The sequence below is a fragment of the Zingiber officinale genome, chromosome 2B (genome assembly GCF_018446385.1).
Source record: "Zingiber officinale cultivar Zhangliang chromosome 2B, Zo_v1.1, whole genome shotgun sequence".
Classification (NCBI taxonomy): Eukaryota; Viridiplantae; Streptophyta; class Magnoliopsida; order Zingiberales; family Zingiberaceae; genus Zingiber; species Zingiber officinale.
Genome location: NC_055989.1, coordinates 29,064,102 through 29,082,056, shown reverse-complemented (window position 1 = coordinate 29,082,056; position 17,955 = coordinate 29,064,102). Strand labels below are relative to the sequence as shown.

The 17,955-nt window shown below is 36.0% G+C and overlaps 2 protein-coding genes across 3 annotated transcripts in view; one reads left to right on the top strand and one right to left on the bottom strand.

Moving 5' to 3' along the window:
* Positions 1-17,955, top strand: part of LOC122045543 (N-alpha-acetyltransferase 35, NatC auxiliary subunit-like) — a 64,872-nt gene that overhangs the window by 30,075 nt on the left and 16,842 nt on the right. Inside the window, exons 9-10 of one of the 2 annotated variants that reach the window (XM_042605808.1) lie at positions 2,421-2,555; positions 3,262-3,360. In XM_042605808.1, coding sequence (XP_042461742.1) covers positions 2,421-2,555; positions 3,262-3,360 — 234 coding nt within the window. The remainder of the gene's footprint in view (positions 1-2,420; positions 2,556-3,261; positions 3,361-17,955) is intronic. The other variant, XM_042605809.1, reaches the window with a different exon arrangement.
* LOC122044937 (sucrose-phosphatase 2-like) lies at positions 5,427-9,234 on the bottom strand. Its single transcript, XM_042604966.1, has 7 exons — positions 8,990-9,234; positions 8,603-8,902; positions 8,402-8,503; positions 8,097-8,291; positions 7,714-8,004; positions 7,358-7,392; positions 5,427-5,460 (listed from the first exon to the last, which is right to left on the bottom strand). The coding sequence occupies exons 1-7, from the start codon at positions 9,071-9,073 to the stop codon at positions 5,427-5,429; spliced, it is 1,041 nt and encodes a 346-aa protein (XP_042460900.1). The 5' UTR covers positions 9,074-9,234.

Sequence of the window (17,955 nt, the reverse complement as noted above, 5' to 3'; positions counted from 1 at the left end):
ATTGGTCCAACAAATTTGAAAATTGCAGATTAGTCTGCTGATTTAAAAAGAAAAGAAAAATTCAATTACAACATTGAGAATTTTGAGTGTTTCAAGGAAGACATCATCTCTCATTATTGTGACACTTGTATGACAAACTTGGGTAACAGAATAGGCTAGCATTACCCTAGTTAAATCTTTTTCATTGAAAATTACTTGTATGACAAACTTCAAGGACTCTTTTGCTAATTTACGAATGCTCTAAAAAGGGTCTCCTATATTATGATTGAGACCATCTTTAGATTACAGGATATACCTGTAGGGCAAGTTCTTTCACAATGGTGATCCACATCCAACTATTGTATTTGACTAGGAGATACTCTTATATCTTGTAAAAGAAAAAACAAGCTAACTTTAGTGGCTAAGATCAAAGGTGGAATCAAGTTTGGTGACAAATTACAAGGCTATAGTTCTTGCCACATATTAGGTTATTTGGTTTATGGCTCAAAACTTGATGATTAAACTGGATAATTCTCCTACTAAGCAGAAGAACTTTATTGTGATATCATGCTACAACGCACATTGCATTTATTCAATTTTCCATGGGAGGACAAAACATGAAAAGGTTGATTGTTACTTTGTGGTGAAATTTGCAATCAAAGGAGAATCTTACTTGATTTATTAGTTTTAATATTAAGTAGAAGATTCCCTGGCTAAATTTAATGAAAGTTTTAAAATTGAATATATTTGTAAGAAAGTGAGATTTTATTATATGTTCAAACCATCTTAGGGAGGATTGTCATTGATCCAATTACAATATTGCAAATTTTGAGGGTTTATTTGTGAAGCTGTAACATGATAATATAGATAGCTAGGAGGGACTCTCTCCTAGGTTATGGAATAACGTAAACTACTTCTCCATCCATAGAAGGCTTGCAATTTGTAACACAATATGCCCTTTGAACTGCATTAACTCGAAATGATGCAAGAACTCTGATATGGAATAGTAATGTTTGTACACAAATGCCTGTTTTATTTTGTTTAACAATGTTACTGTTGTTTAGAAATGTGAGAATAGAATGACTGCTTGGGCTGAGCATAGAGGAAACATTGAAGGGAACTGACTCAAGAATAATGGAAGGTGATAAAGAACCTGTACCACATTTCCACTAATAATGATGCAAACATGAGGCATATGTGAGAATTCACTATGTGCAAATAGGTTGTATCTGCAGTATGAGAAATGACCTTCGAGTCATGGTGCTCGGGGGATCAAAAAGATACCTAACACGTTCCACATGTGTTGACATAAATTTTATGGAGAAAGTTTCAGATAATTGTTTAGTAGTAGAGCAGAGCAATGATAATAACACTGAAATTGAGTATCATGTTATTAATAAACCAACTACATGCTAGAATTTGCAAGACAGATACTTCTTGCCTGAGTTTGTTAAACTAGTGAAACTCATTCCATTCCGAAAGTGACAAGTAGTGGCTTAAAATCAGAAGGATAGAAAGTAGATTCAACCAAGGAGAGATCAACTTAAAATGAAAAGAAAAAAAGGAGTATTAAATTAGGAGGCCAAGGATTAGCCTTTTGAATTTAGAAATTCCCCAACCTGATGTTTACCTACGTGTAAGTGTATTTAATGCAACAAGTGGGTGGCATATGTGGCACCGGAGTTTCTCCTCTAGGAGGCTTAGTTGCTGTTTCAGAACTCCCTGTACTACCAAGTAGAAGTGGATAAACTAATGCTATACAATCAATAAGAGGTGTAATGTGACACCTTTAATAGTTGAGGAATACTGGAAAAGAAACAAAATAGCCCTTATGAGGTTATTATTATTGACTGTTAAACAAGGATAGTTCCAAACTCAAGGTAAGTTCATTTGTACACATTGCAGCCGCTTTTGTTGGTTTACTGCCCGTGCAATAATAATGTCAATGTATAAGGTATGCACTTAAGTGCCTGATGATAAATCTTCTATCTATCTTTACCCTAATTTCTCCCCACAAAGTTTGTCTTTTCATTGGAAGTCATGAGTTGGGGAATGCTTGTCATTCAGTGAAGCTCCGTCTCCTTTCATTGTGGAAAGATATATAAACATCTAAATTTCTCTCTGCAAAATGCAACCTATATAATAGTCTTGTTGATTAACTAGCTTTTATTATCTGTAGCGAGATTAGTCATTTAAGTATTTATGGATGATTATTCTATTTTTATGCTTATATATACTCTTTGGATTTTTTAAAAATAAATACCTGGTTTGCTTGGTCTAATTCCTTTTTCTTTAGGTAATTTACCATTCTGGAGTACCAGATCCTTTAGCAATAATAATCTTGCTTTCTCATGAATCTACACCTTTTACCTTGTCAACTAAGATTATTATTTTTCCTTGATACCATTTATCTCAATTTTCTTGTTTGGAGACATTTCCAGATTTTATTGATTCAAGATGGAAAGCTTTACGGCAAAGAATTCTTTCATGATATTATCTCAAGAGAATTAGGGCTACCAGAACTTACAAAGGGTAAAGAACATCAGAAAAATGAGTTCATTGTACAGTTAGGCCAGGTGCGAACTGATAATTCTTAAATTGGGTAGGGTAATATCTAAATATAGCCACAACTATAGGGGATGTCTTATAACATAACATGTTTCCAATTTATATCTTATATATGCAAACTTCTAGACCTGCTATAGTTGTGGCAGGCTGCCATCCTTATTTTTAATGGGTTGCTCAGTTGTTTTTCCAATAATCAAACAATAGGGATTGACATGTCACTATATATATATATATTTGTAAAACATAAAGTCTGACATGACAAACAAATCCTTATTAACGCATGTTATGTTTGTGATATAATGTATACATGTGTGTGTATTGGTGACAATACATGTAGATATATATTTGTGGCATGATATATACATGTTTACAATTTGTGACATAATGTTTCTTCCAGTTATATGCATATCTCTTGCTGCATTTTTTTTGTGAATGTGATATTCCACTTTTATTGATAGAGCAATTAGATGTTTGTTGTCCATTTCATCAAGCTAAATGATTCATTAATCTGAGGATAATAACTTTATGACAAGTTATGTACAATTGATACATAGTGAATTTTTTTTTTTATAAACAATCCTATATTGTTATAGTTGAGGCTATATTTAGATATGAGCCCATAAAAACATCATTGGTGCTGTGAATCCTCTTACATCCTTCCATACTGCTTCCATTCAATTTTGATGACTTTTTCTATTCTTTACAAATATACAGTTGATTATCAATTTGCTTAAAATACTTTGTGCAAACACTGCATGGCAACGTCGCAAGCTTGGGAAAATATTACAGGACTGGAGTGTTCTTTCATTACAGGTTCATGCCTAATGACTAATGAGCATTAAATTCCTCTCCTTGCTGTTATTGCTTTTCTTTCTGGATTCAACCTCCGCTCTTAGCATTCTTTAGTCCTTCATTTCATGGAATTATTTACATTTTCCATTGTATTGTATGCTCAACACAAGTACTATTTTTTTTTCGTAATTACAGATAGTCTACTTTGTTAACATCTGTTCTGCTAATGATTTTTTGTAATGATTGCAAAATAATCTATCTTGTTAGCAATTATTATCAAACTATTACTTGTACCTTTAGATCATGTAGAGGCATTTTGAGGCAACGATAAGGACTCATTCCATGCTCTCCAGAAGGGATGACACATACTAATCCATCTTTATGTTAAATATAACCTGTCACTATGTATTCAAAAAGATTTAGGATCTATCTCGTTCTCACATTTAAGCTTGAAACACAAAAATAATGATGAAAGTGACTTATATGAAGTGGATTATTATAAAAGAAAATGGAAATTCCACTTTTATATTTTCAACTGCATGATCCATATTTTTGTCCAAATCATGTACTTTATTTCTTGACATTCCTAAAATTGCTAGCGAAATCTCTCTTTCCTAATGTTTTTGATGACCTAAACTTGCTCATTTTAGAAAAAAATTTATATTAGTAGGGTTTGTGAGAGTGATCGGAATACCTAGAAAATTGAGTTGAAATGCTCTATGAAGGAAATTTAGGCCAAAAAAAAAAAAATTTCTTTGATGGCCCAATGATATCATTGTAGTTAGAAAACCATAATGCATACTTCAAAGTGAATATTGGGTGCCTTTTTGGGGCAATAAAAAATTTCTCTTTGAATTAAAAATAGTCAATCACATTGTTAGTCCATAATAAAGAATTTTGCTCAACCAAAAAAGAAATCCAAAAGCCAAATACTTCCTAGGAGTCTCATGTTGCTTCGAGGTGAACTGGATATTTTTGTGTTGAAATAACTTATGAATGAGTTTTGGCCAAAAACTTTATGTATAAATATTAAAGCATTTATTTTAGTTAGAAATTTATGGCAAAGTGTACTTGGGTGCTCGAGGCATAGTGTTCAAATTCATCAAAATATGTAACTTTTGTGTTGAAAATGGCCACCAAATAATTTTTGGCATTTTTACCACACCAACCTATCCTTATATATATATATAATAAACAAGTTTAGGACATCGAAATAATTGGAAAGAGGAGTGTAGTTATTGGAACATCATGTAGTTTTAGTATATAAAGAGAAGTGGTGCTACCATTTTGTAAAAACAGTGCATGAAGTTATAAACCTTATTATAGGTGGATAAGATAATGAAAATGATAAATCAAGCTAGTGGACTTCTTTAGGAATTAGGAGGTACTCCTCATGCGTGTATCCACTGTTGGATCATGTAAGACGAGAGAGGGGGGGGGGGTTGAATCTCGTTCGTTAAAAATCTATTCTAAGGCCTGCGATCTTGACCTTTTTGGTTAGACGATACTAATATTAGTTATTTTGAAGAAGCAAGATCGTACAAGTATGATATGATGAAAGTAATAGTCCTACTATCTTTAAAGAATTAGTGTAAGACAATATTAAAGTTACCAACAACAATTAAGTAGAGATGTAACATAGTTGTTGGAGAACTTCTCGGAGCAGACTTGTCGAAGGTTGCACGAACAATCGCAATAAGAGCAAAGTAGATCGGATGAGAGGGTTGTTGTTTGGCTCGGTGCTCGAGGGCTTCTTTTATAGGCAGCATTTGGTCGACCGAAAAGCCGTTTGATCCTTTAGATCGACTGATCCTTCTATCAGTCGACTGAACTCCGTGCCTTCCTTCTTTGCATTGATCCGAATCGGCTAATCCCGTGATTTTCGTTGTTCGGTCGACTGATCAAGCCTATTGGTGACCGACCCCCTGAATTACCATTCCAGCGAAGATTCGATCTTATCATTTGTAATTTCCATTTTGGGTTAGTCGATTGATCCTCATTATTGGTCAATCAATCCACTTGTTTACTAAGTTTACGAGTTCTGCTATTTCTACTTGATTGGTCGACCCATCCTATGGTTCGGTCAACTAAACCTTGGTCAACTTGGAGCTCAGTTTTAAACTGTAAAACAAAGTTAGCACAAATACAATAATAATAGTATTCCTGCAAAATAGAGTTAGACAAATATATTAATGTATAAACAAGACAGTACCTCAACTCACCTGTCAAACATTGGGTCCTCTAGACCTGTGTGCACTTAACCGCTTAGCATCGGATCGGCTGTTAGTGCTTCCCTTGACTCGATATTAGGTCATCCAAACCGAGTCCACCCGTTAGATGTCAGGTCCACTTGACTATCTGGACTTCCTGCTTGGTTCCACGATTTGTTGAGACTTCCCTTGCCTAGTATCGGGTCCAACTGACCTACTAGGACTTTTCGAGTTGAGCATCCATGGATCAATTCATAACAACAAGACTTAACTTGAACCTTTGACAATATCAAAATATAGGTTTGATTATGGTACTTCCTGCACCAACATCTACAATTGAGATGGATTTGCCAAACAGGTTGAAGCAATCAGATTCATCTATGAGAGCTAGAGGAAGAAAAGATAGGACAAGATTGCCTACCTCATGTTGTTCTTAATTGACAATGAGACATTGATGGCATTGTAAGTTAAGAACGAGGGAGTTTGATGTCTATAAGAAGAGGGAGGGGAGTTTTGAATTTCATCGCGTTGTGGTGGAGAGGTGGAGTTAATTGCTTTTGTTGTTCAGAAAGGAAGAGGAACATGATTTGTGGGGTTAGTGGTGTTGATGCAGGAGGCTTCAAAGATTACCTTTTTTTTTAGAATTATTTTTGTATTTTGCATTTTAGGATTTTGAGTCCATTTAGGGTTTTTAGGGTTTTGAGTTTGTTAATATTTTTTTCCTTTCTTTTTTGTTAGTTAATTTTTTTTTCTTTTGCATCTTAGGGGTTTGGGTTTGTTGAACATTTGTTGGGTTGATGTTAGACATTATCTTTTGATTTTGAATCAATTTATTTCAGCTAAATCTAGAGACAACTTCTTTACATTTGGATGATTTCTTGTTTTCTCTAAAATTCCTTTATGAAATTCCACCTCCAGAATCATCGCTTTTCTGTCTGGCATTTGGTAACAAAGCCTTTAGATCCCATGGATAGTCGTCCTGATCGTGACAAGTTTCGGCTGAGGAAGTCTTGCACTGGGATCGTAGCACCCAAGATAAGATACTTGAAGATCTACAGATACAAGTCGCAAGAACTTAGCATCTAGTGGTGCAAGATGTTAAAGGTCATAAGTTTCCTTATCTTAACTTTGCATCCATGAGTTTCGTGACTACCTAGCTGAGTGTGGGATTCTATCCCAGCTCACTCCTCCTGGAACACCACAGTGGAATGGTGTATCCGAAAGGAGGAATCGTACCCTATTAGATATGGTACGATCTATGATGAGTCACACAGATCTTCCGACATACCTTTGGGGCTATGCTCTAGACACGGCAGCTTTTATACTCAACCGAGTTCCATCCAAGGCCGTGATAAAGACACCATATAGGATATGGACTGGAAGAGATGCCCAGGTGTCTTTCATGAGGATTTGGGGTTGTGAGGCATGGATCCCTACGTCAAGTCTCTGACAAATTGGGACCCAAATCCGACAAGTGCTACATTATTAGATATCCCAAGGAAACTAAGGGATATTACTTCTACATTCCCAGTCTGCACAAGGTAGTTGCGGCAAAGACTGGGGTCTTTCTAGAAAGGGACTTTGTTTCTAGAAAGACTAGTAGGAGCACGTTCAATCTTGAAGAAGTTCAAGATGCAAACAATAACACTGATGCCTCGATGGAAGTTGAACTGGAACCACAAAGTGTTATGGATGATGTTGTTCCACAAGGAGTTGAGGAACAACAACCAGTTCAAATAGACATACCTCTTCGCCGGTCTGATAGGGTACGTCGTCAGCCTGAGAGATACTCATTTCTCTTGTCTGACCATGATGACGATGTGCTCATAGATCCAGTTGGTTCCTACCAGACAAATAAAAGAACTAATCAGCACATATGAACTCAAAATGTATCCATGTGTCATATAAATTAGAAAGAATTACATTGATGTTTATGCACAAAATCATTGCAGTATTAAATATTATCCTCTTTTTTTCTTGGAGATGAAAATAAGATGAGTTTTAGATGTCAATTTGCAAGAATTTTGTAATTCTTCTCCAGCTATCTTTTTGAAAGATGAGTTAAAACTAGAATATCTTAAAGATCATAAAGTTTATATAGACAAACTCATATACCCCTGTGTCAGATAAACTGTAAAAACTGATGAATGGAAGATGTGCTTACAAGTATGCCCTTCAAACTTTGGATGAAGGATTCAGATTTTTCCACTTCAGCTCGGAGCCACCTTTCATATGCAATAAAAAAATTTACTACTATGTTTGCTGGGGTACTGTTATCTGTCTTGCAAGATAAGAGATCCAAACCATCTCTTGGAGATGCATTAGGACCAAGCCCAAAATGGCCAATAGCTTCAATAATACCAGCTGCACATCTTTGGGTTGCATGAATTATCTTCTTGTTATCTTTTGCGTTTTCAGCATGCCACTGCAGTAATTCCTCCTGGGCATTGCTGACCTGAAATTCAAGAAGGCAAAAAAAAAAAAAAGTTTAACTAAGTACACTACCAACATGCAAAGTAATTCATGGATTTTTATTATAAAACTCACCATGACACCATAAACATCTGGAATGCTGAACAGCTCTGCATCATTCCCAGAATCACCACAGACAAGTGTATTAACAGGTAGTTTGCTTTCAGCCTTGAACTTTGAGAGCAAATAAGCAAGAGCTTGGCCCTTGCCAGCACCTTGTGGCAATATATCAAGATCCATACCTCCACTGTAGATTATTTTTACATCTAGCTGTTTGAAAATGTATGAAAAGGGACAGTAAATCAGATAGAAGCATGATCTGGTTAGATTAGTTACAAGAGAAAAAGCATTCAAAACCAAATTGTAGTTGCTAATCTTACCCCACGTCTCTGGAAAGCATCTGAAAGAGACCTTATTACTTCCTGAGCATGCTCCTTGTCAACATAATAGCTAATCTTGTGTGGTCGCTGCTCAGTTGCAGCCTGCATGATACAGCATATGAAAGAGGACCTATCATCTGTGTAATTCATGCACAGCAGAATGGCAATAATTAATGTCACAATGAAAATTTTGAAGATCACCTGAGCAGTCAGCTGGGGAAACTTGGATGTTTCTTCAAGAATGACGCTCTTATCCCAATTTTGATTGAGAAGATCTACCCAACCATTGTCAGGCACCATCAAATTGCCATAAGTGATCTCAGAGCCAACAGACATGATTGTTATATCAGGAGTCAACATTGGTTTTTCCTTCCTCAGCTGTTTGTAAAGTGTAGGCGACCTCCCAGTTGAGAAAACCAGGAGAGAATCATGGCGATAAAGTGACTCCCACAGAGCATTGAACCTAAGCAATGATGTGTTCTCTGAGTCATGATGATCAACCTGCAAGCACAAATTCATTCAACTCTGGTAGCAGCAGAATGATAAAGTTCTAAATTACATTGCCAATAGGTTGATTATATACCATACCATGGTGTGATCAAGATCGGAAACAATCATGAGACGTGCAAGGCCATCGAGACAATCCATTGTCCTGCAAAGCAACAGTTTCATTCTTCATCACCAAAGAGATTGACCTTCCAAGTTTAGCTATTGATAAGAATTTCAACAATTACTGATAAGTTGGTCCAGAACTCCAGGCCTATGCGAGACCCAGGAAGAAGAAGCACTAGTTGGTGCTCAATACTAATGACTAATCCAACGTCCTTATCAGAATAAGAGAAGACATTGCCTAAACCATGCTATGAATCCTTTGACCAGAGGTGCCACAAGCCTACAACATTCACCATGTCCAAATAGGGCCAAATACCTTCCCAAATGAAGGGGTCCATGCAACCATGATTTCCTCCACAAATGGAAGAAGACTGAGACCATAATCTAAGAAGAAGATGACAAGGTAAAATCCCCATATATATCCATGACTCTTATCCTTCAGCCCTGCATTTGCCCCCTTCACTTCCGATATCACACGCTGATACTTTGACATCAATATCCCCAATGGATACTCTACACCTCTACTTATCACATGTAAAAATTATTCCGAATAGTCATGCTGGACAATTAGAATACACAAATACTTGCCTCTTATGATTAACACAGATGCCAAGAACACCATCAAGAGGCATAACAACTATGAACTCTAGTGATTAGCATTCCCTATCACTAAGACTCCTATCGTAATCGCGAAATCCATGGTCGAGATGAATAGTATGAAGATCGGGTTTCCATCTTGTGTTTTCTAGTGCGCTACGTGCGCTACAGACCGAGTAATTCATTGATTGCATTAATGAAGTGGAGAAGATTTGTGATTATGAGAAAGTATCCGATCATACGAAAGCAAAATTGGTTATCATTAAACTCAAGGGTCGAGCATTTGCATGGTTGGAGTAGTTGCAACTCTCATGGGACAGACAAGGCAAAGCTAAGATCCCTAGGAGAATATGAAGAAGATGAAGAGTCACTTCCTTTTCTCTGGTTACACTCAAACTTTATTCCAGGGACGATTAGGTTTCAATAGGGAGGACGATAGCTTCAATGCTCGAGTAAAACACCTCTTCGGCTCTTGTCTCTTCGATAGTTCGACATCGAAGGTGGTGGCTCTTTCTAGAAAAGCTTTGAAGATCTGGGAGCTCAGTAAATATTACATCAGATTATTATACTCTTGAAGAATTGCTTCAGTTTAGGAAGACTAAGAAAAAGAAATACTACAATAACAACCAAGCCTTATCCCACAAGGTGAGGTCGGATATATGGATTCTTCTATGCTATGGTGTTCTATCTCCTATTATATTATCATCTATATTTAAATAAATTTTATCTTGTTTTATTATTACTAATCAAGTCTTTTTTTGGTCTTCTTCGTTTGATGTGCATATTTGTCATAGTTTCACATCGTCTAATTGAGACATTTATTGACCATCTAAGTATATGTTCGTATCATCTTTAATGTGTTGGATCGAAAGCGCTAGAGTGGGGGGGGGGGGTGAATAGTGCTCGTGGCTTTCACAGTCGATTTCGTAAAACACAAGTAATAAAGCAGCGGAAATAGTAAAATGCACAAACACACAGAAGACACGAGAGGTTACTTCGTTCGGAGCCTATCTCGACTCCTACTCGAAGGCCCGCGGTCGTTGACCGCTTTCGGTGGGCAACAACTATAGTATCGCAAGAAGAATTACAGCTTTGAAGTACAATTGAAGTGAAAGCAACAATAAGACTAATTATACCGACGACAAGAACAGTATTTCGGAGCTTCGGGTCGTCAGGATCTTGTAATAGCACTTCTGGGCGTCTTTTGAAGCAGCACGTTGAAGAAAGAAGGCTTGGAAATCATTGTGCAAAAGTTGTTAAGAGCTGCTGGTCGAAGTCCCCTTTTAAACTGTGCTGGAGGCGCCTCCAAGCCTGTCCGAGGCGCCTCCAGGCCGCTGAGTCGCACGGGCTGGTCACACCTCATCCCTCTGAAGGCGCCTCCAAGCTGCTTCAAGGCGCCTCCAACGCTTGGTCCAAGGCGCCTCCAGCTCTTCTGGACAGCTGGCTTCGGCTAGCACTCGAAGCGCCTCCAAGCCCCATGGAGGCGCCTCGGACACTGTTCATCCGAGGTTTGAGTTGCTCCTTTATTCCTGCAAATTGTGTTAGTCCCAAACACAAACCCTGCAAAACAAAGTTAGCACAGTAATAATGTTATAGATAAACTTGACAGTCGTCGGACTGTTCGGGTCTGACTTCGGATTTCCAACCGGAAACCTTAGGTCGACCCGACGCCTACTGTTCCCTCTACGGGGAACGCGTTCTCACCTACTCCACTTAGGAGATTTACCTGTTGCCAGTGCGATCCTCCAGATCGACTGGACTTTTGCTCAACGTTCGAAGCTTCTGGACTTCCGCTTCCCGGCTGGTCCAGTCTTTCACCTGGTTCGCGACACTAGGACTTTCCACCTAGGGTTATCCTCCCCCCCCCCCTAGGGCTTTTGCCTGAAGCTCTCGACCCGCCAAGACTTTCCGCATAGGGTTACCACCCTCTATGACCTAGGGTTACCACCCCTAGGGTTTTCCACCTGCTTAACCGCAGCTAGGACTTTCCTGAAACACTCAATCAAGTGCATTAGATCACAAAACAACTTAACTTTGAATTCCTTTGCCATTATCAAAACAACGGTCGATCGTCGGATGCTTCCCGCACCAACATAATGTGTCTCTTTGAGTTTTCCCTCAATATATACAACACCAATTTTCTCTCTAATGCTCTCATTTCTTATGCTGTCCATTCTCATATGTCCACACATCCACCTTAACATTCTCATCTCTGTAACTTTCATCTTCTCATGTGTTCAAGTCATTATCCAACATTCAGTGCTATATAGCATAGCCGATCTACTTGTCGTTTTGTAGTTTTGTAGAACTTCCCTTTAGATTTTAGAGAAATCTCTAAAAAAAGATTTAGACAAAGAAAAAGAAATCTCTGAGAAAAAAAGAAGAGTTAGATTTGGATGCCATGGAAGCATAGGCTATTTCGTGATGGTTCGCTCGAGGATTGATTTGAGAAGGCAGGCTGCAATGGAGGAAAAGGACGAAATTGAAGCTAAAATAAGAAACAGATATTAGACAACATACAAGAAAGCATAAGAAGCGTCAAATCATACTTTATGCCTTGATAGTTGATTATTAACCAATCAAATCAAGAAATGTAATAGGGTTTATTATTTGGTCAAAATTAGGGGCCTCCCTAGCATGTCTAGGTTTGTATCAATTATCATTTTTAAAAACTAACTTATTTTTTCTCTAGACTTAGGGTAATGTTATAGTTAATGAGAGATTGAGAGTTTCTATTAACTATATATGCATGAAGGATAATGTTCATTAAAATGATTTAGGGTTTCTAGACTTTGGATTTGCTTTAGAGTTCATCCTTTATATGAGTCTAGTGTCTAAAATATACATCTCTTATCTATTTAGTACTTGTAGTAGTCGGTGTTTCCTCTTATCATGCCGAACTAAGCATATTATCAAGTAATAATGCTTATGATGATTGTTTTTATGGACAGTGAATTAAATAAAATAAAGAAATCCTATATAAAGGTGTTTTTTTTGGATTTTTGTATAATAATGTATTAAGATAAGAAACATTAGTGACAAAATTATTTAAATGCAGAAAATTTAAATTTACTAATTAAATAAAATATGGATTGAAATCTCATACCGTGTCATGTGGAATGATTGGAGCATATCGTTCCAGTAAATTATTAAAAATCAATACCGCTCAACAAAGATAATGTCTCATTCATTTGTTTAATCTTCCTCCAACCTCCAATCTATAATACTAAGATGCTAGCCATGTGATGTTGAGATTGCCATGAGGTTTGAACTTTGGAGTGGTTGCACTTGATCATGCTAATTTTACAATCTACTTAGTATTAGATCTGATACCTATGGTTGTATTTTATTAATTTGTTGTGCAGAATTATTCTTACAAGTTAATTTTTTTAATAGGCTTAGAACAACATCCCATCTCGTTGCATCTGATCCAATAAAATTTTACAATGGACCAAATCCACTTCTTGGATGAAATTTAACTTGATGTGGAGCCAACAACTTAAAATCTATACTAATGAAACCATTTTAATTACTTGCTATAAAAACTATTCAAGAGAATTGGGCTTCTTTATTGGTGGTTGTGGTTGCCTTCTTTATTGGTGACAAAGTTATAGAAGTAGCGCCTTTTTAAACCTTGCAAATATGTGGAGAGAAGGTTGTGTCCATGCAACAAGTGCCATGACTATGAACTCCAAATAAAGGTGGTTGTTTTTCCTCTTGATCTTGCACCTAGAAGTGATGTGGTTTCTTTAGTCTGCAACGATAGGGAGAAGTAGGTGAGTTATTAAACTGAACTCATACGATGTTGGCTTTCTTGAAAAGGGTGTCACAACATGCACCAAGAGGGTGGCTAGAGTTAGCAGCTAGATGTTTTGAGGGAAGTGGTGGAGACAATAATCTTAAGTAGGTAATATCAACTAGGAGGTAGCGTAGGGAATTGTTGCTAGTGATGATTAGGCGTGGAGCAATTTGTCATGAACGTGCCCTCAATTTATTAGGGTGGTGGCGAGCAAGGAGTGTAGCCAACATTCTTCAGGGAAAGTAAGTGACATTTCCTGGGAGGTAGCATAGGGAATGGCTACTCATGGAGGGATTGGGTGCAAAGGCAATTCGTCTAATAGTAGAAAGGATTTGCCAATTTATTGGATAGTGAAATGTAGGAAACTCCTTATTATAGGTAAGGCCTTTAGATCATGATTGTCATGACTTGAAGACTTTCATTCTTATATAAAACATACCTTTCTTGCTCGGACAATATCCATCATTGCATCAAAATTGCATTGAATATCCCTAAGGGTGCACCACATGAATGTGTAGTAATTTATTAAATACAATGACAATAAAGTCTTTATCCCACTAAATGAGATCGGTTATATAGATCCTTCTATGCCATTGGACTCGATCCCCTACTATATCATTTATATTTAAATGAATTTTATCCTGCTTTATTATTGCTAATTAAATCTTTTTGGTCTTTTTCTATTAATATGCATATTTGTCATGATCCTATCTCGTCTAACTGGTGCATTTATTAAACGCCTAAATATGTGTCATACTATTTTAAACATGCCTCTAAGAGTTTTCCTTCAATAAGTGCAATCTTGACTCTCTCTAATATTCTTATTTTTATCCTTTCCATTGTTGTATATCTACACATTCACCTTAACATTCTCATCTTTGTGGCTCTCATCTTTTGCTCGTGTTCTCGTTTTATAGTCTAATATTTAGCTCTATATAACATAGTAGGTCTAATTGTCATTTTATAAAATTTTCCTTTAAGCTTTAAATTACTATCACAAATAACACATGACATCCTCTTCCATTTTAGTATCCTATATAACACATCCCTATCAACCTTTCCATCCTTTTACAAAAACGATCATACTTAAACCTCTTAGTTGCAGTAACTCATCATCTCATAGCTTAATAATTATCTTGCTTCGTTTAATACTAAACTTAAATTCTATATGTTTTATTTTTACTCTACTAAGCGCAGATCTTTTTACTTCTAGAATTGCCCATCAAGATTCAAGCTTAGCATATACAATTTCACATGTCGACTAAAATAATGTCACATGCAAACAACATTGTGGCATGCACCATGGTAATATGTCTTGGATGTGTCTAATAAATTCATCCATAACTAGTGTAAAAAAATTTAAACTTATAGTTGATCCTTAATTAATCTTATCTTTACATAAAAGTCTTAAATTAATCCATCTCATTCTTATTACTTCATCCTCATACATATTTTTAATTCTTTCAATATACACTATGCTAATTGTTTTCTTTTCTAGAATTCTCAACATAATTTCTTTCAAGACCTTTTGCTAGGTCAATAAATATCATGTGGTAGTCTTGCTTTTTTTTTTTTCTCATAACTTTTTAGTTAGTTGTATGAGATGTATAACTTCATCTTTCCTAGCAAGAATCCAAATTAATTTTCATTGACCTTGGTTTGTTTAATATTATTTTCTATCACTCTATCAAATTTTTATGGTATGACTCATTAATTTAATGGTGACCTAATTAAGAACAATTGGTACAACACGTAACATCACATTGTAGAAACTCAAATAATTCAATTCATCGAAGAGGTACAATTTTATTGAACTTGAAGATAATCAAAAAGGGTTTTACTCTTTTTATTGATCCAAAATAAGTGCTAATCATCTTAAAAAGTCTAACTTATAGTTTTAAAAATTATAACAAATCTGACTGAGTTATCTCTAAAGAGAATACTCAACTTTTATCGACTCTTAAAAATTATATAATTTTAAAAAAGATTTTTCTAAATTGATCCCTGATTTCCAAACCTGCATCACCATCTCTATAGAACTTTGGTCTGATGACCTATGGGGCTCTCTTCTGTAACTACAGCATCCTGATTATTTCAACCAATGGTGACTCATCAAGGGAGAGAATCATGTACTTGAAAACAAATTCTGGTATATTCTACAAGGCCAAGGAATCTTGATCGAAGGCATGACCAATCGTTGAAACTAGAGGTTTGTCCTCCAAGAGAATCAGGTAAAAATGATAGCTTGGATATTCTCATTTCTTTCTGAAAAAGACTTGGATCCTGTGTCAAGTGCCGAATACCTAATTACTTAATGTTTTCTGGATTGTTTACACAGTTTGGGGCCTTTACTGCAGTGGTGGATAGTGTGGAAGTTCCAAAGACATTCATGATTTCTTGAAAGACCCCAAGTGGAAAGAAGTTGTTATCAAAGAAATAAAGATGATGGTTGGAAATAGTACATGGACATTGAGCTATATGTGAGAACAAGTGGTGTGCAAATGGATATTTGCTGTCCAATATAAATCTAATAGTAATAGAAGTATTGATAGATACAAGGCAGAATTGGTAGCTTATGGGTTTCCAAAAACTTTTGGGATAAAGATTAACTAGAGTTTTCCCTTGCGGTAAATATAAATTCCATAAGAGTGTTACTCTTTGTTGCTGTCAACTTGGATTGGGAATTATTTCCTTGATATCAGAAATGCCTCTCAATAGTGAACTTGAGGAAGAAATCTATATGGGGACTCCACCAGGTTTTGAGAAAGGGTAAGATATTAGAAAGGTGTGCAGGCTGAAATCTCACTGCACCGAAGAAGTCACCTAGAACCTAGTTCAAGAGCTTCAACACTGCTCTTGCTTGGTTCGTGTACAAGGACAAACATATCACACTTTTTTTATAAAAGCATTCAACTAATTGTGAGAGATCTACAGTTATATGAATGGTCAACATTCTAATTACAGGAGATGATATCCATGAAATTGTCTAACTAAATCAAAATTGGGTTAAAGACTTTGGAAACATGAGGTACATCTTGGGAATGGAAGCAGCTAAGAGCTAGCAGGGTATTTTTATTTCCTAAAGAGAGTATACCCTTCGCCTTGTGCAAAAAATCAGGATACTTGAAATGGGGGGAGGATGATAATGACTCTTGGTTGATAAGGGGAGATACTAGCAGCTAGTTGATAAAGTTGATTATCTTTCTCTTACTGCCTGATATTGTCTTTGTGGTAAATGTTACAAGTCAATTCATGTAGTCACCCACTCAGCAACACTTATACCATGCACTTTATTCTTAAATATCTAAAAAAACTCTTGGAAAAGTTTGATGTTCTTCAAAAATTAAAAGCAAGAGGGTTGATTTGCATATTCAGAGTAGGCCATGTGCATTGCTGATAGTTGATCAGCTACAGGGAAATTTGATCACTTACAGAAGTAAAAAAAAAAGTTGTAGCATGCAAAAATGGAGAAGCAGATTTCAGAGACATTGCCTAGGGAATTTGTGAATTAATTTGGTTGTAGAGATCAAGATTTGAAACATCATTTCCATGCTAAAGTTTTGGTTCACATACAAAAAGATACAATGTCGGTACCATACTGGGATGCTGACATGTGATGTTGGAGGGTATCAAGGAGTACAAAATTGGGAAAAGGAGTAAAGGAGTAAAGGGAGAAGAGTAAGAATTGGCTTATCTTGTCAAAAAATTTCTAGTTCCCGTGCTCATGATCATTCGTAGAAGTTGCCATTGCTTCTGAAAATCACTCAGAAATTGTCATGCATGTGAAAGTCATACGTGGAGTGATGGAATCTCTTTCTTCATATCACATTCTTGAGTAGGTTTCATTTGGTTAGCACATGGAATGAAAAGTTTCACACATGTTGATAGACCGAAGTAATTTTCAAACCTTGGTAGAGATTGATGAAAGACTTACAATTGCCACTTGCTTGTCCAATAAAATTTTATAAGCATTGTTTAATAATTGTATTCAACATGAGAGGATGAAACATGTAATTGATTAGGATTTATGGAGGAAATTGAAGTAGGATTACAGCTTTTTTATATTCCTACAGCTAGTCAAGAGACAAACATGTTAAAACCTGTCAAGATTATTCATCAATAAGCTACAAACGGTGAATATCTTGAGGGAAGTGATAGATAATTGACAGATCCACTGAAGGATTTTCAAGAGATCCCTGATTTAAAGGATTGTAATTTGTAGTTGGTTTCAGAAATTTTCTGTTACCTTTATTTTCTCCCATAATAATGAAATTTTCCTTTAGTTTACAGATAATGTGTTTCTTATGTTTCTAATTTAAGGTAATCATCTTTTATTTATTTCTTCAAGAATGATGGAATAAATCATAATGGGTGGACTAGTTATTCTTCATTTTTTTTCTCGTTTCTACAAATAAAGATTATCTTCCCTTCTCTAATATATAAAGTGATAATATATTCGTACTAAATATATATTAATCACATTTGATTGTTATACAAGATAATTTTTCTTTTATTCTTAATTTAAACTTATTAATTAATGAGTTAA